The sequence below is a fragment of the Bombina bombina genome, chromosome 2 (assembly GCF_027579735.1).
Source record: "Bombina bombina isolate aBomBom1 chromosome 2, aBomBom1.pri, whole genome shotgun sequence".
In the NCBI taxonomy this organism is placed as follows: Eukaryota; Metazoa; Chordata; class Amphibia; order Anura; family Bombinatoridae; genus Bombina; species Bombina bombina.
The window spans coordinates 203,951,252-203,970,901 of NC_069500.1; the positions used below are offsets into that span (position 1 = coordinate 203,951,252).

At 39.5% G+C, this 19,650-nt stretch overlaps 2 protein-coding genes across 4 annotated transcripts in view; one reads left to right on the forward strand and one right to left on the reverse strand.

The window, feature by feature from the left end:
• Window positions 1-8,578, reverse strand: part of AK6 (adenylate kinase 6) — a 42,678-nt gene extending 34,100 nt beyond the window's left edge. The window contains 3 exon segments of the mRNA XM_053701451.1: window positions 4,100-4,158; window positions 6,012-6,104; window positions 8,426-8,578. Coding sequence (XP_053557426.1) covers window positions 4,100-4,158; window positions 6,012-6,104; window positions 8,426-8,453 — 180 coding nt within the window. The 5' untranslated portion in view covers window positions 8,454-8,578.
• A 215-nt stretch (window positions 8,579-8,793) lies between these two features.
• RAD17 (RAD17 checkpoint clamp loader component) overlaps window positions 8,794-19,650 on the forward strand; it is a 162,431-nt gene continuing 151,574 nt past the window's right edge. For 2 of the 3 annotated variants that reach the window (XM_053701452.1, XM_053701454.1), the window contains exon 1: window positions 8,794-8,902. The gene's annotated coding sequence lies outside the window, so the exon portion shown is untranslated. Of the gene's footprint in view, window positions 8,903-11,610; window positions 11,674-19,650 lie in introns of all 3 variants that reach the window. The other variant, XM_053701453.1, reaches the window with a different exon arrangement.

Below are 19,650 nucleotides of genomic sequence, written 5' to 3' on the forward strand. Positions count from 1 at the left end.
TCACACCTGGACTGATATTTTCTACTCAGCCTGAAAAGTGCATTCTCCGTTGCGGACTTCATGAGGCAAATTATTTTTTGTCCCATATCTCCTGGAAGTACCTCTTGGTGAAAAAAAAAAAAATCTGCCCGGAAATGGTTTGTTCATGAAGCTAATCGGTGGCCATGTCTAGAAGTATCTTTGCCAACTGCAGAATTTGTTTTCTGGAATTAGCTGAAAGATTTGAATATCGGATGTCAGATACTTGAGCTATGAGACCCATGAATAAAATCTTTCACAGCTTTATTCTTCAGAATAATATGTAAACACTGCAAAGCCAGAGTTCCAATACATGTAATCAGTATCTTAGATTCAATTAGTGTCCAATGGCCTTGAAAAAAAAAAAATTATGCAGAGTTGCTCAACATCCTAGGTACTGGAGTCTGCAGGTAAATGAACCCACCGGAGGTCGGACCCAGTGCAAATTGGCCTTTGTTTCCCACAAGGTCAAAACCTTTATTGTTCCCTTTCCGAATGGTAATACAAGCAGACAAGCTCACTGCCATTCTAGCCAACACCAAGAAAAGAATTTTTTTGGAACATGCCCATCTGACTAACTGAACCATCTGTTTTATGAGGACACAATGTGAAGCATGGAGACCAGTCATTTTTTCCTCTGGTAGGACAGCCCGGTTTATGAGCCCAGAGGCAGAACTTATTTTTATTTTCTGCAATGAGATTTTTTTTTTTTAGTGAAAAATTTTCTGCAGTGTTGCTGCGTTTTTTGCCCTTACTCAGTGTGCATTAGGACAGGTTCATGTAAAGCCTCGCTGATGACTGCTGTACGTTCCCACAGTGTAAGTGTGCCTGGTAACCTGCTCTACATGCTTATTTTGGAGGGGCTGCTGCCCCATACTTATACTGCTGATGTTTACTAAAGGATGGCACATTATATATATATATATATATATATATATATATATATATATATATATATATATATATATATATATACACACACACACACACACACACACACACATACACACACATACAGTGGATATAAAAAGTCTACACACCCCTGTTAAAATGTCAGGTTTCTGTGATGTCAAAAAATGAGACAAAGATAAATCATTTCAGAACTTTTTCCACCTTTAATGTGACCTATAAAATGTACAACTCAATTGCAAAACAAACTAAAATCTTTTAGGTAGAGGGAAGTAGAAATAAAAAAACTAAAATAATATGGTTGCAAATACTAATACTTTGAAGCACCCTTTGATTTTATTACAGCACTCAGTCTATTTGGGTATGAGTTTTTCAGCATGGCACATCTTGACTTGGCAAGATTTGCCCACTCTTCTTTGCAAAAACACTCCAAATCTGTCAGATTGTGAGAGCATGTCTTGTGCACACCCCACAGATTTTCGATTGGATTCAGGTCTGGGCTCTGACTGGGCCATTCCAAAACTTTAATCTTCTTCTGGTGAAGCCATTCCTTTCTTGATTTGGATGTATGCTTTGGGGCATTGTCATGCATAAAGATGAAGTTCCTCTTCATGTTCAGCTTTCTAGCAGAAGCCTGAAGGTTTTGTGCCAATATTGTCTGGTATTTGGAACTGTTCATAATTCCCTCTACATTGACTAAGGCCCCAGTTCCAGCTGAAGAAAAACAGCCCCAAAGCATGTTCTTTTATGCAGTGTTTTTGCGCCGAACATATCTTTTGGAATTATGGCCAAAAAGTTTAATCTTGGTTTCATCAAACCAGAACACCTTTTGCGACATGCTTTTGGGAGACTTCAGATGTGTTTTTGCAAAATTTAGCTGGGCTTGGATGGGTTTTTTTTTTGTAAGAAAAGGCTTCCGTCTTACCACTCTACCCCATAGCCCAGACATGTGAAGAATACAGGCGATTGTTGTCACATGCACCACACAGCCAGTACTTGCCAGATATTCATGTAGCTCCTTTAATGTTGCTGTAGGCCTCTTGGCAGCCTACCAGACCAGTTTTCTTCTCGTCTTTTCAGCAATTTTGGAGGGACGTCCAGTTCTTGGTAATGTCACTGTTGCGCCATATTTTCTCCACTTGATGATGACTGTCTTCACTGTGTTCCATGGTATATCTAATGCCTTGGAAATTCTTTTGTACCGTTCACCTGACTGATACCTCTTAACAATGAGATCCCTCTGATAATTTAGAAGCTCTCTGCGAACCATGGCTTTTGCTATAGGTTGCGACTAAGAAAATGTCAGGAAAGACCTACTAGATCAGCTGAACTTTATTTGGGGTTAATCAGAGGCATTTTAAATGATGGCAGGTGTGTACTGACTCCTATTTAACAGGATTTTGAATGTGATTGCTCAATTCTAAACACAGCTACATCCCAGTTATAAGAGGGTGTGCACACTTATGCAACCATATTTAATTTTTTTATTTTTACTTCCCTCCACCTAGAAGCTTTAGTTTGTTTTTCAATCAAGTTGTACAGTTTATAGGTCAATTTAAAAGGTGGAAAAAGTTCTGAAATTATTTATCTTTGTCTCATTTTTTTACATCACAGAGACCTGACATGTTAACAGGGGTGTGTAGACTTTTAATATCCACTGTATATAGATAGATTATACACACAAATATTAAACACACACTAACACACACAAAAAAACAACACTTATTAAAAAACTAATAGTATATTGGTTGGCTCCTAGACTAAATTTTGTTAAGCCCTGACTTACCTTTTCTGCAATGTGCAAACCGCACTGGAAGAGTTCAGGAAGGGGGAGGAAATTGGAGAGGAACATAGTTAGGGCTAGATTTATTAAGCCCCTACGGCAGCAAGTTCCCTCAAGAACTTGCTCGCCGTCATTTATCAAGCAGCGGTCACCAGACCGCCGCTTCCTTAGCCTCTTCGCCACCCCTAATCTGGCGAAATTCAATCTCCTCGGTCTAGTCAGACCGAGGAGATTGACAGCTCCTGCCCGCGCGTGATTGGCTGTGCGCGGGCAGGATTGCACGCGAGCGCAAAATTGCGCTCTTGTGCAATGCCGAATACCTGCGGGTATTTTCACCCCGCCACAGGCGAGCTGAGGCGTTCAGGGGCGCGTATACGCGCCCCTGTACGCCTCAGCTTTAATAAATCTAGCCCTAAATATTTACACTGAGATAGAACGGAACATTGACACCTGCAGGCAGAAATTAAAAGTGCAGGCAATTTCATTTATTTATTTATTTTTAACTGCCATGGACAGTCTTTCTGCAGACATAGCACAGTGTTCTGCCTTGGGGTTTATGAGTCTAAAACTCTGCTTCCAAGAAATCCCAAGTATAGCTGAAAATAATATAACTTCTCCAGGTTGAACATCAAACTATTTCTGGCCCGAAAAAAAACAGACCCAATTTATGTGCATGTAAGATCCTCAGAATAAGTAATTATGCCATACTCTTTGATAAAGTTCCACGTGGACGAACCAATACTAAATAAAAGTAAAGTTTTAGTCTCCATAAAGGTAATGGGCTCACCATGTTGAACCCTAAGTTTCCCTTAGGTTTAGAAACCTACAGGTCCCGTTACTTTCTGCTCCTTTGAGTAAATTTAACAGCTATGTATGAAAACAAAAAATGTTAAAGGGACAGTCAAGTCCAAAAAAAAAAACAAAAAAAACTTTCATGTTTCAAATAGGGCATGTAATTTTAAATAACTTTCCAATGTACTTTTATCACCAATTTTGCTTTGTTCTCTTGGTATTCTTAGCTGAAAGCTAAACCTAGGAGGTTCATATGCTAATTTCTTAGACCTTGAAGGCTGCCTCTAATCTAAAAGCATTTTGATAGTTTTTCACCACTAGAGGGCATTAGTTCACGTGTTTCATATAGATAACATTGAGCTCATGCAAGTGAATTTACCATGGAGACAGCTCTGATTGACTAAACTGCAAGTCTGTCAAAAGAACTGAAATAAGTGGGCAGTCTGCTGAGGCTTAGATACAAAGTAATTACAGAGGTAAAACGTGTATAATTATAACTGTTGGTTATGCAAAACTAAGGAATTGGTAATTAAGGGATTATACATGCATTTACTGGTTGCATAAATAAAATGTATTTAAAACTATATGGGAACTTACCCTATCTTCATCAAGAATTGGACAATCATACTCTTCATCATACCCTTCATATAGATTGCCTAAACATCAAGATGCAAACATTATCATCACTTACATCATGGTCTGATGCCTGCACATAAAATGAGTTTCTGATTGCTACATACAGGGGCCATTAACCTTTTAAAGACGTTCCATATCGTCCTAACTGCGCTGGGCTTTAGCTCAGTTAGGACGGCATGGAACGTCCTAGCCGTTTGGCTGTCCTGAAGCCAACGGCGCTTACTGCATGGTATCAGGACATGGTGGGCGTGCCAAGCATTGTAGGCTCGCTCCCTGACCCGATCCCATCATTGAAATCTTGCGATCGCATGCACGATCGCAAGATTTCAATTTGTTGACATCCAAATGTTGTTCCGATTTAGACAAACGTAAACCGACACAAAAAAGGGTTAAGGGGTATAAAAGGTTTATTTATGCATAAGAAAACCCAACTAATTCTTTAAATTATACTTTTATTTTTTGCCCCTTTCATTATTATTATTATGACAAAAAATCCAAACAGATGCCCATCAAATAACATTAAAAACTTAGCTTTTATTTTAGCTTGCCATTAAATCAAAGTTTTATAAGCAAAAACAAAAGCAGCATAATTGGTCAGCCTACATGTTTCGCAGCACTTCATCAGGTTGTTATTATGAGCTATTAAAGGGACAGTCAACACTTCCGTGAACATTATTTCATATTGAAAATTAAAAACCGACGATCCACCTGCACTATACCCCTTCTGCCTTGCTTCTGTACTAATCAGAGTCGCTAACTTCTCTAATGCTGGGTAAATATGGCAGCCGAACTCCCCCCACCGTTACGTAGCTGCCTTCTTCTTCAAATGATCAGCAAATCAGAATTCAATCCTCGGTCAGAAATTGCAAGCGCATTTGAAGAAGAAGGCAGCAACGTAACGGTGGGGGGAGTTCGGCTGCCATATTTACCCGGTATTAGAGAAGTTAGCGACTCTGATTAGTACAGAAGCAAGGCAGAAGGGGTATAGTGCAGGCGGATCGTCGGGTTTTAATTTTCAATATGAAATAATGTTCACGGAAGTATTGACTGTCCCTTTAAGCGCCAACAAATTACACAGCGCTAATTTTGTGCAACATAACTGAACTTTTTGGGATTTCCATTTACTAGGAAGTATACATTGCAAACTTTCCAAACGTAACCCCGACGTCCCTAATTGGCCTCAGCAGAGTAAGGTGTTAATCTATTCTGAAACATTTACACTAAATCTGTTAATCTATTTAAAGGGACAGTCTAGTAAAAATGAAACTTGCATGATTCAGACAGGGCATGCATTTTTAAACAACTTTCCAATTTACCTTTATCATCAAATTTGCTTTGTTCTATTGGTATTCTTTGTTGAAAGCTAAATCTAGGCTCATATACTAATTTCTAAGCCCTTGAAGGCCGCCGCTTATTTCAGTGCATTTTGACAGTTTTTACTGCTAGTTCATGTGTGCCATATAGATACCATTTTGTTCATTCCCGTGGAATTACTTATGAGTCAGCACTGATTGGCTAAAATGGAAGTCTGTCAAAATAACTGAAATAAGAGGGCAGTCTGCAGAGGCTTAGATACAACGTAATCACGGAGGTAAAAAGTATGTTAATATAACAGTGTTGGGAATGGATAATAAAGGGATTATCTATCTTTTCAAACAATACAAATTCTGGAGAAGTCTTGCAATTCTAAAGTATTCTATGTGACTTTAGCAGGTGGTTACATTGATAGAATATTTCCCCCCCCCATAAATTAAATAGTTTTGTTCTGTTTTATTAATTTGCTGGAAAGCCGACTTCTTTTTTGCTTGATATTTAAAAAATTTTAATATTTGCTGACATTCATAACCGTGCAACAACAATCCTTGATGCTTACCTTCTTTTGCCAAGTCTCCTACATTTATGTAAGTCAGCCCACTCCTCGCTGAAAGCTCTTTGCCAAGGGTAGTCTTGCCAACACCAGGAGTGCCTAGAAAAAAAAATCAAAAGGCAAATGCTTGTGCTGAATAAAATCACATTCCATATTCTAGATGTAAGCAAGCATAACTGTGTTCTCCCTAGGTTCTATGTAATGGCCATACCACCCGTCTGATTTTACTGACTACCTGGCTAAAATATAAGCCAATATTAAGCTAAAATTTCCAATGTTTGTGACAATGTCACATATATATGACGAGGGCAGCAACTGGATCAGAAGCAGTTTCTGCTTGGAACCAGCAGTTCCTTGTGGCTCCAGTCGTACTTTAAATATGTGTTTAACCCATTTGCAGGGTCAATAGTGATAACATTATATGCTCTAACAAATGAGATAACGTATTTATTTTTTCACTGTAATGATCTATAATTAAGGATTTGACAGACCGTTGCTACTAGTAAAACACCTTGGTTGCAAATAACACTCAGAACACTAATAACTTGACTGACAGTAAGACTAGAAATTAAAAGGACAGTGTACTGTTAAATTGTTTCCCATTAATGTGTTTACTAGGCATTTGTTCATTGCTTGTTTCACAAACTAATGGCGAATATGGCTGCTGGCAGCGGTATTCTGCTATTTTTGTTGCCCGATTTATTCGTGTTAAAGTGCAACACACAAATATGCAGATTTGTACAGATATTTGTATGTTGCACCTTAACACTAATAAATCTGGTGACGAAAACCAAAATCCAAATAATGTACTAATGGATATGCCTAGAAAACACATTAAGGGGAGCTCAATTTTACATTTATACCTGCTGCAGAGTTGTAAATGTATGCGGAATTGCTCGTTTAGATTAGTTTTTGTATATGACATAGATGCCGCTGTTAAAGGACCAGTCAACACAGTAGATTTGCTTAATCAACAAATGCAAGATAACAAGATAATGCAATAGCACTTAGTCTGAACTTCAAATGAGTAGTAGATTTTTTTTTCTGACAATTTTAAAAGTTATGTCTCTTTCCACTCCCCCTGTACCATGTGACAGCCATCAGCCAATCACAAATGCATACACGTACCATGTGACAGCCATTCACAAATGCATACACACTTATTCTTGTACATGCTCAGTAGGAGCTGGTGACTCAAAAAGTTTAAATAGAAAAAGACTGTGCACATTTAGTTAATGGAAGTAAATTGGAAAGTTGTTTAAAATTACATGCTCTATCGGAATAATGAAAGTTTAATTTTGATTGAGTGTCCCTTTAACAAAAACCCCAACCTAAATAAATGGGATGAGCTTACAGGGATTGCTGCTCATTACCTTATCTCTTTATATTTAGGCAAAAGTCTGCCTTATCTTATTGCTCTCTGTATACACGAGACCAGTAACAATGGAAAATGAAAAGGACGGCATGGAACGTCCTAACGTTTTTGGTGTCCAGCACCCTCCTGCTTTCACTAAACAAAACACTGGGGGACATGTGTAGCATTGTAAGCAGTCTCCCAGGATAGAATCCCAGCATTGGTATCACAATAGCAGCAATGATTACGTGACTTGCTGTTTCCTCTTACTGTTTACATCAGAACTTTTTTCCGGTTATTAATACTTGCCCCCAGTGTTCCCAATGGTCCATTTTACATGCTACTGTGTATTTAACTGTTTGCCAACATATAATTTACCTTTATTGTGTGATTTGAAATAGCTGCTTTTGCACGTGTAAATAACCCCCTACACTAAAAATATTAATATCAAATGTACTCGCTGTAGAAAAACGATGTAAATAGGAGATACTAACACTAATCTCCCAGTGTGGCTAGAGTAGGTATGTTTGTTTGTTTGTATCTGAAATATCTGGTTGTACTCATTGAACCCCTCAGTCATAATTAGCATTTTAATTCCAATTTAGGCTGTTTGTTTATACATTGATAACATTAGCAGGTCTGCTTTACCTGCATTGAAAACAATAGTCTGATGATCAAAATCAAGGAAAATTCAAATAAAAAAATAAACATGAAGGAACAATTTCTCATACATATATCACGCTGCAGTAGATAACTATTTAGCAACCAATCAACAAGCGCTACCAAGGGTGTTTAACAAAAATGGGCCAGCTCCTAAGCTTATATTCCTGCTTTTCAAATAAAGATACCAAGAAAATTGATATAGGGAAGCCACTATATTGAAACTTAGCAATCAGCCTCTAAGCTGTCAGAGATGGCTACAACACATTGCATTGCAAAAGTTAACCTCTCTTTATACACATCATCACACGCACAAATGCATATAAAAATATTCACCCAGGTATCCATCAAATTGATACAATACATATATTTGTATCCGACCCAAAAAGGAATGAAAATCACTCACCTGTTAGTAGGATATTTGGGGACCTCATGATTTCTGAATCTGTACACACGTGGGGTCACTAATACACGCTGCGACTCTTAATTCCACTGCGCATGCGTGACGTCACTGATTACGGAATAAGCTCGGCCTAAAACGGGTTCAATCACTGCTTTTACTGCCAGAAATCTGTGCCATAGCTCAGACTGATGAGAAAAAAAAAAACAAGTAACATACCAAAATAAGAAATTGCTTAAATGAAAATGCGTGAAAATATAAAACCGCTGTGAACATAAAAACGTGTAAAATCATGAATACCGCTGCCCAAAACAAATATGGCGCAACCCTTTGGCCTTAATCTTCAATGATGCGACGCCGCACATGCGTTCTAGGTCAGTCGGTGACAGCGAATTTACGCGCCGCTTTAATTTTTTCCTTCGGTTCTTTTTTTGCTTTTTTTTTTAACAACTTTTGAACAAGTGGATACCGAAGGAGGCGCAGGTACGTATTTTTAAACAACCATGCCTGGTGCTACTGAAGGGGCGGGGCTTTATATATTAACTAGGGTCTGCCTGTGCGGTTCATGTAGAGAAGTGTCATTTGTGTACGTACATTGTATGTGTGAGCAGCTAGGGGGCGGCTCTGGGTCATGACACTCGCCTTCCTCATTGTTATTCTTTCGCATCTAGTCTGTCAGAAACAGAATATGGTGTCCATGTATTTGCTTGTCGATTAGTAGCAGCTTTAGAGTTAGTCCTAACTGTAGAGAAAATACAAATAACATTACCTATAATTTGATGTGGGCAGAAAACTTTATGTTGAATTCTTGGATGTTCCTGGACTAAAATTTGTCAATAAAAACGATTTTTACTTGTGCTAAATAAATATAAAGTATACAGATAATCCGTAACATGCTGCAGCCCTGTCACTCAGTTTTGGTCAGAATCATTTGAAAACAAATACTTGTTGCACAGGAAGACAAAATTCACACTTCCTGTTTCTGATTGATATTGAACACTTTAAGCGAACAGTAAGGCAGTGAGCAATTAACCCCTCTTTCCTTTGTTTGCAGAAATTGTGTATCAATGGAAAGCAACCAATTGTAGATTAAAATGCATGTTCATTACAGCACGTTTTGAAAAATTGACAGGTCCTGGCTGGCACCCAGGTTTAGCGTCCACAAGACTGATGGGTTCGCCTCACCTCCCCTTGCTGGCTGCCACCAGCTGCATTTAATAATTCCGCTTGGTTTGACTGGTTCCTTTATGTTTGTAGTATAATGTGTGTATTGGGGAATAAAAGCTGTCCCCCACCAGCTGCACCTGAAATTTCACTTGGTGGTACAACTGGATCCTTAATAATATTATGATTTTGTGTGGGATATATATATATAACATAATTAATGTAAGAACTTACCTGATAATTTCTTTCCTGGTGGTGAGAGTCCATTAGTTGTTACTGATGGGATACACATTCCTACCAGGAAGAGGTAAAGTTTCCTAAACCTCAAAGCCTATAAATACCCCATCCACCTCACTCATATCTCAGTTTATCGCATCGCTAAGAAGTGAGGTGTAAAAAAAGATGTGCTCTTAAAAAAAAATTAACAACCCACAATAGGGAGAAGACCTCGTAGACTCTCGCCATCATGAAAGAAATTAATTTATCAGGTAAGTTCTTACATAAATTATGTTTTCTTTCATATAGGTGGCGAAAGTCCACAAGTTGTTACTGAGGGGATATAATACCCAAGATGTGGAAGTCCACAAGTAACAAAATAAAGGGAGGGATAAAATATAAACCGTTTTTGTTTTGCTGAGAAATTAAATACAAAAATAAAGTCTTTTAATAACTAAAAAACTTAAAAAATATAGGTACCAGAATGAAAGAGTGACCACTACCTGAAATTGATAGGAAAGTCAAAATTAAACTTACATGATTCAGATAGAGCATGTCATTTTAAGACACTTTTATATTCACTTCTATTTTCAAATGTGCTTCGTTCTCTTAGTATCCCTTGTTAAAAAATGAATACGCACATCATACACTAGTGGGAGCTGCTGCTAATTGGTGCCTGCACACATTTGTCTCTTGTGATTGGCTAAATATTTTCAGCTTCCTGTCAGTAGTGCAATGCTGTTCCTTCAGCAATGGATAACAAGAGAATGAAGAAAATTTGATAATAGAATTAAATTGGAAAGTTGTTTAAAATTGTATGTTCTATCTGAATAATAAAAGAAAATGTAGGGGTTTACTATCTCATGAATAACCTTTTACCAAAAGCTGCTTCTGAAGAGGCAAAAACATAAACCCCCCCCCCCCCACGATCGCCATTTAGTACCCCCCTCCCGCACCCTCAAAACCTTTTTCCGTAGTGTAGCTACCCCTTCCCTCCCAGTCCCTTTTTTATGTAGCGTATGGCCCTGTTACATAACAGCTGAGAGTGCTGGAGCTTCCTGAAGCTGTCTCGCACTGCAGGTAAAGGCCAGGTATGTTTGTCCTCGCTCAGTCTCTACTGCGCATGACAGCTTTGGACAAACATACTTGACCTTTTATAATATAGGATGAGTATGCTTTTCTTTCCAGTGGCATGGAGAGTCCACTCAATTACTAGTGGGAATTCAACTCCATTCAATTGCTAGTGGGAATTCAACTCCTGGCCACCAGGTGGAGGCAAAGAACATCCCAGCAAATCTTCAAGTATCCTCCCATTTACCACAATCCCTAGTCATTCTTTGCCTGTGTAACATTGTAGGTGATGTGCAAAGGTGTCTGAAGAAATCAAGTTGTTAATCCTTTAATGGGTCCCTTTCCCTGCAAGCCCACACAAAATCATAATATTATTAAGGATCCAGTTGTACCACCAAGTGAAATTTCAGGTGCAGCTGGTGGGGGACAGCTTTTATTCCCCAATACACACATTATACTACAAACATAAAGGAACCAGTCAAACCAAGCGGAATTATTAAATGCAGCTGGTGGCAGCCAGCAAGGGGAGGTGAGGCGAACCCATCAGTCTTGTGGACACTAAACCAGGGTGCCAGCCAGGACCTGTCAATTTTTCAAAACAGGTAATTCTCTTTAGTAAGGGTAATGGTGGCTTTTAGCAGTTGGAAGACGGTGAGGTGATCTTTGCTTACCTTCCAACATTTTTGCTACCCCTATATAGAAAACCAGGGTTGGTTACTCTGTTTTTTCTTTATCTACAGGTCTATGTCAGTGAGGATTCTGTCACACCTGTTTGCTGTAGCTGCCCTACATCTGATCCACAGGTAAGTCCTTTTACCTTCTAGGTGAGAAGGATGCAGCACTTAGGAGTTCTTTATTTTAAATATATATATTTAGAGAACACGGTGGATCCTTATGGGAATGAAATTGAATATCCTTTTTAACCCCTTAAGGACCACAGCACTTTTCCATTTTCTGACCTTTTGGGACCAAGGCTATTTTTACATTTCTGCTGTGTTTGTTTTTAGCTGTAATTTTCCTCTTACTCATTTACTGTACCCACACATATTATATACCGTTTTTCTTGCCATTAAATGGACTTTCTAAAGATACCATTTTTTTTTCATCATATCTTATAATTTACTATAATTTTTTTATAAAATATTATTAAAAAAACCCACACTTTTTCTATCTTTGACCCTCAAAATCTGTTACACCAGCTACAACCACCAAAAAACAACTATGCTAAATAGTTTCAATATTTTGTCTTGAGTTTAGAAATGCCACAATGTTTACAGTATCTTTGCTTTTTTGTAAGTTATAGGGCAATAAATACAAGTAGCACTTTACTATTTCCAACCTTTTGTTTTTCAAATTTAGCAGATAGTTACATTAGAACAACTGATATCTGTCAGGGAATCCCTGAATAACCCTTCACATGTATATATTATTTTTAGTAGACAACCAAAGTATTTATCTAGGCCATTTTGGTATATTTCATGCCATCATTTCACCACCAAATGCGATCACACTTCGCTGCGTGCAATTTCTGTCCGAGGACTGGAATTCTGATTTGCTTATAGTTTAAGAAGAAGGCAAGCTACGTAATAGGTGGGGGGAGTTCGGCATCCATATTGTCCGGGTATTAGAGTAGTTAGTGCCGCTGATAGGGACAGAAGCAAGGGGGGCGTATTGGAGGAGGGGTATATGTGTAGGCGGACCTCCGTTTTTTTTAATTTACAATATAAAAACAAAGTATACAACTGTGTTGTATGGTCCCTCTATGACTTTATTTGGGTCCTGGTCCTGGCAGAGGATCATTTCCACACGGAAAAGGAGTTTACTTTTTTACCACAGGATATGAAGAATAGACCCAAGGGTCGTCAGACTTTTCATTTTCGTTCTTTTCATAACTTTAAGGGATCAGAAATCTTCCTCTTCTAAATCTAAACAAGCCAAGACTTCTTGCAGAGCTAGCCAGCCCTTGAATAAGTGTAAGCAATCCAGAAAGCCTTCGCTGTCGCCTGTCAGCATGAAGGGGCTGCCCCCCGATCCAGTTCTGGATCAGGTAGCGGGCCAGGCTTTCCTTCTTTCAGCAGGCTTGGATTTACGGACGTTCCATATCCTTGGGCAGTGGATCTAGTCTCCAGGGATGCCAGGATAGGATTCAAATCTTGTCCCCACAGGGACAGATTTCTATTATCAAGATTATCTGTAAACCAGGTAAAGAGAGAGGCCTTCTTAAACTGTGTAAGGGATCTGTCTTCTCTGGGAATAATTATCCCCAGTTCCTGTAGCAGAACAGGGTTAGGGATTTTATTCGATCAACATTTCCAATTTGTAGCCCTTCCTTTCGGCCTCTCACCACTGCTCCTCAAATCTTTACAAGGTTCTAGGGGCTCTTTTGGCTGTGGGGATTGCGGTGGCTTCTTACCTGGATGATATCTTGGTTCAGGGCGCCATCTTTTCAGTTAGCAATATCCTATACAGATTCTCTGTTAGCCATTCTCCACTCTCATGGGTTGAAAGTTGAACCTGGGGACAATCATAGACTCGGTATCTATGAAAAGTTTTTGACAGAGGTCAGAAAATTCAAGCTTCTGGAGGCTGTCGTTCTCTTCAGTCCTCTGTTCGTCCATGAGCTGCAGTGTGCATAGAAGTAATTGGTCTCATGGTGGCATCCATGGACATTTATTCAGTTTGCTCGCTTCCATCTGAGACCTCTACAGTTATGTATGCTCAGTTTCAATGGAACGTAGACCACTCGGATCTCGATCAGAGGATAGTTTTTAGACTCTCAGACAAGGATTTCTCTCTCTTGGTGCTCTCCCAAGACCATTTGTCTCATGGCACTTGTCCTGAAACCTTCTTGGGAGATTGTGACCACGGATGTCAGCCTGTTAGACTGGGGAGCAGATGGGGGGGTCCCAAAGAGCTCAGGGACTTTGGACTCGGGAGGAGTCTGCCCTCCCTATAAATATCCTAGAATTGAGAGCAATGTACTAACAGCTTGGCATCAACTGAGTTTATTCCGGTTTATCAGATTTCAATCGGACAACATCAACTTTGGTGGCGTATATTGACCAACCAAGGAGGAACTCGGAGCTTATTAGCTATGAAGGAGGTGACTCGCATTCTTCAGTGGGCAGAGTCTCACAATTTGTCATCTCTCTGACATTCATATTCCAGGGGTGACAACTGGGAAGCGGATTATCTAAGCAGGCATACGTTTCATCCAGGGGAATGGGCACTCCATCCGGAAGTTTTCCTCGATGTCAAATGGGGAGTTCCAGAGCTGATATGATGGCATCTCATCTAAACGCCAAGCTTCCAAATATGGGAGCAAGATCAAGAGATCCTCAAGCAGCTTTGGCAGAAGCGTCTGGCAATTTAGCCGGATGTTCAATCTTTTGTCCACGCAGGCCTGTGTTTAGGTCAATTGCTCCTCCTTGGAGTCTTAATCTGGTTCTCAAAGTTCTGCAGCAGGCTCCATTTGAGCCTATGCATTCTGTTGATATTAAGTGATTGTCCTGGAAGGTTTTGTTTCTGCTGGCAATTTCCTCTGCCCGTAGCGTTTCGGAGCTTTTGACTCTACAGTGTGATTCTCCATATCCGATTCTTCACTACAGAATCTTTATGAACATGTTTCTCAATGTCCAATACACTCTGGGAGCATAAAAATACAAACCGTGTGTGTGTGTGTATGTGTGTATATATATATATATATATATATATATATATATATTCTCACATATGACTCAGTGTTCTCAGTGTTCTTTATTGTAACAAATTCCATCTGGGGCTGAAACGTTGAAATATATCACAATATAGAATTTAAAATAAGGACACTGAGCTGAGTCATATGTGAGAGTATCAATACCTGATGAAAGCTCAAATAACTGATCTAAGAGTGCAATCTCATAATGACAAGTGTGTGTGTGTGTGTGTATATATATATATATATATATATATATATATATATGCCAACCAATAAAATGTATATACGTAACAATATATTTATTAAGATCAATATTTATTCCTTAATTCTAGATTCGTTACCTTTTATAGACACCTTGAATTATATTTATGTAGAAACTAGATTATGAACCAATTATACAAGCTTATTCTGTTACAATTATTCTACACAAAGCAGATCATAAAATGCACTTTACTCACAATGTGTCACTTGTTAAAATATCAAAATAAAAATACCAGAATATGGACCGCTAATTTAACAGTGCTTAGTTAAACAATATAACAAGATACTTCATATAAATCTCAATGAATCTGAGATAACTTTCAGGGAAGTATAATTAAGCTATTTAGCCCACAAATGGTTTTATATAACTTCAATTTAAACACCAGGAATTGTATATATTTTATTAATGCAACAGCCAATTTATATGCCATTATGTCTGGCCTGGAATAACCTCTTATTCAGCCACAATAAAACAAATTTTTATATATATATATGTATGTGTGTGTGTGTTTATATATATATATATATATATATATATATATATATATATATATATATATATATATATATCTATATCACAATCCAAATTACAGTGTTACCCTCCTGAGGTCGTCTGTCTGGGTGCAAAAATATGATAAATATTCCTCCAAACAAATGCACTCACAAGACTTTTTGGAAGTGAACAAAACTTGTTTTAATGGAACGTTTTCGGGGAGAAGTTCCCCTTCATAAGCATAACAAAAGTGTCAAACATACACACCTAATATACACATATGTGAATTAACAAATAATAAATACCTGTGTACACTCAGTGAAAGCGCCAAAACTGCCGTGTTTTTAACGCACGCCATGCGTTCCAAATCAAGTGAACCGGAAGTGTGTCAATGTAGGTTACTTCCGGTATATACAATCAAAGCTTTAAAGTATTAAAACATGTAAACATATATATTGTGTATCAACATGAATCTATTTCACCCAAGGCTTGTTCACACCTAATATGAATATTGAGCAACCTTCCCCAATAGCAACTTATTACGATGGGTATACAAGCAAATCGTGTGTGACCGTAGTCATAATGAGGGCCAAACACCTAATATGGATCATATCGTGACATATCCAGCACCAAGTAGTTAAGTTTACCTAATGTATACTGTGCATCTCTTCTAAAGTAGACCTTCTGCATTACGCATCCTCATAGTGCCGCACTAGTTTTTGACTGTCACTATGGTTACGGTCCTGATGCGGAAGTGACGTATGATAAACTCTGCACATTACCCTACCCGTGTGGATACGTGTGAGATCAATCTTTTAAGTGTGAGCGCCCATGAATGTATGACTCTGTAAGTGGATTGCCATATACTTACACTAAACAAATAATAATTTGATATATATTTACACATAGTGAAATAGACATCGGCTCTCTGCCTGTATATATCCTGTAATCAAAGATACATCTAATGTCCAACTTCTGATGTCTGAACTAACCGGCATATATGCTACAGCTAGATATACCAAAGGAACCATGTTAGCCAAGTTCTCTATGTTACAGTGCTTCCATTTATATTGTTATTGCATCCTTCTATAGCCATAACACATTGTATATTGGTTTACTTGTACAACACATCACTCATTCAGGTTGTCATGCATGTAATAGACACTAAACACCTCACATATTCAGGTTGTCATGCATGTTGGAGACAATAGACACCTCCCTCGAGCTGTCATACGGGCCATGTATTACAAACACCACACTTTGATAAAGCTATATTCTCCTCACAGGATATTACTATTTAATCGTGTGTGTTAGGACCCTATGGTAATTTGTCCTCTTTAGAGTGTCCAAGGGACCCAGCTTATTGCAGGGCCAGCAATCAAATCAGACATATCACTCCCCTAATAGGGGTACAGCAGTACAGGGTTCTTCAGAGCAGTGTTTTTCAACCAGTGTGCCGCGGCACACTAGTGTGCCGTGAGAGATCCTCAGGTGTGCCGCGGCAGACTGACAACAGTGTGACATATTTTTTAAATTTTGCTTGTTTTTTTATTCGGGGGTGTTTTTTATTTTTATTTTGAGTGAGATGATGACTTATGGGGGGGAGGGGACTTTTCCCAGTGCGGCGGTGTCCCTCTTTCAAATTTTGAAATATTGGGAGGTATGTGACAGGCTCATCAGACATCATTTCCAACCATGACATATTGACATTCATTCACAGACAATCATTATGAAATAATAAAATACCAGGCAATTCTCCTTTGAACAAGGAATATGACAACTCCAGACGATCGTTTCGGCCTATTATGGGCCTCATCGGTGAGGTGCAGCCACATTCCTCTAAGCAGCACTGGCCAAGGAGTCCATATCTGGTTGCCCCTATCACCCATAGGGAGACTTCCCCAGGGTCATAATTAATTTGCATACAAGGGAGAGAAGCGCTCTAACAGGAACAAACAACAGCTCATCAGCTAGTTCTCTGGCGATCTACCACCTGGAGCAGCCTCTTTTAGACCAGTGAGCTTTTACATTGGAAAACTATCCTGAAGCATATCAGTCTGACCCCGCCAGTCAAGGTCGGTCCAGCCCCGAAATACCTGGCAATTCTCTTTTGAGCAAGGAACATGACAACCCCAGACGATCGTTTCGGCCTATTATGGGCCTCATCGGTGAGGTGCAGCAACATTCCTCTAAGCAGCACTGGCCAAGGAGTCCATATCTGGTTGCCCCTATCACCCATAGGAAGACTTCCCCAGGGTCATAATTAATTTGCATACAAGGGAGAGAAGCGCTCTAACAGGAACGAACAACAGCTCATCAGCTAGTTCTCTGGCGATCTACCACCTGGAGCAGCCTCTTTTAGACCAGTGAGCTTTTACATTGGAAAACTATCCTGAAGCATATCAGTCTGACCCCACCAGTCAAGGTCGGTCCAGCCCCGAAATACCAGGCAATTCTCCTTTGAACAAGGAACATGACAACCCCAGACGATCGTTTCGGCCTATTATGGGCCTCATCGGTGAGGTGCAGCCACATTCCTCTAAGCAGCACTGGCCAAGGAGTCCATATCTGGTTGCCCCTATCACCCATAGGGAGACTTCCCCAGGGTCATAATTAATTTGCATACAAGGGAGAGAAGCGCTCTAACAGGAACAAACAACAGCTCATCAGCTAGTTCTCTGGCGATCTACCACCTGGAGCAGCCTCTTTTAGACCAGTGAGCTTTTACATTGGAAAACTATCCTGAAGCATATCAGTCTGACCCCGCCAGTCAAGGTCGGTCCAGCCCCGAAATACCAGGCAATTCTCCTTTGAACAAGGAACATGACAGCCCCAGACTATCGTTTCGGCCTATTATTGGCCTCATCGGTGAGGTGCAGCCACATAACTCTAAGCAGCACTGGCCAAGGAGTCCATATCTGGTTGCCCCTATCGCCCCTATCACCCCTATCACCGACCTTGACTGGCGGGGTCAGACTGATATGCTTCAGGATAGTTTTCCAATGTAAAAGCTCACTGGTCTAAAAGAGGCTTCTCCAGGTGGTAGATCGCCAGAGAACTAGCTGATGAGCTGTTGTTCGTTCCTGTTAGAGCGCTTCTCCCCCTTGTATGCAAATTAATTATGACCCTAGGGAAGTCTCCCTATGGGTGATAGGGACAACCAGATATGGACTCCTTGGCCAGTGCTGCTTAGAGGAATGTGGCTGCACCTCACCGATGAGGCCCATAATAGGCCAAAACGATCGTCTGGGGTTGTCATGTTATTTGTTCAAAGGAGAATTGCCTGGTATTTCGGGGCTGGACCAACCTTTACTGGCGGGGTCAGACTGATATGCTTCAGGATAGTTTTCCAATGTAAAAGCTCACTGGTCTAAAAGAGGCTGCTCCAGGTGGTAGATCGCCAGAGAACTAGCTGATGAGCTGTTGTTCGTTCCTGTCAAAGCGCTTCTCCCCCTTGTATGTATGTATTTATATATGTATATGTGTGTGTGTGTGTGTGTGTGTGTGTATGTATGTATATATATATATATATATATATATATATAGTGTGTGTGTGACACGTAGAACTTGTCAAAACTCTGCGTTGTTTTGATACGCCTACAGGTGGGCGGTCCAATCCATGATTGGATATATCTCGGCACTTTATTTACCTTTGTGACGAGTGCCGTTGCAGAGTGATTATGTGCGGCACAAACAGGGCTTATTTATTTATTTATTTATTTATATTTATTCCTTATTGCATATTGACGACTCTGAGGTTATGCGATATTGATTATCCGTTTTCTAGTATCGCTTGGGGTAGCTGATCTGATGCATATACAGATCAGCTTCGGCTATTGATGAGTGTTAAACATTAGCGATCTATAAGTGGTCTCACAGTAATTTTAGTCATACATATGCAGCGATCTAGGCGAATGTTTATTTGGGTTTTATAAATGTGACATTTCAGTTTTGAGGTGGTATGCGTCCCTAGTGACAGGTGGGCGTTGTTTGAGATCATACAACAATGACGTATTGAGCCTTGGGTGCCAGGACGCTGCTGATTGGTGGAATTACTATCCCCAGGAGCCAGGGCGATGCTGATTGGTTGAATCACGATCCCCATTCTCACTGTTTATTTACGGTTTTGTCTGTATATTTACGCAATTTTTTAGCTGATGTTTGTCAGGTTGGAATGAGATTGCCCCTCTTTATTGACAATACGGGGTTCCATGCTTAAAATGTTTTATTACTATTCACTTGATTCACTGTATATATTGGTAGTTTTCTATCATTGATAGCTATTGGTCACTATGAAAGGTGTGTTATGTATCTTTGGCCATGATTGGT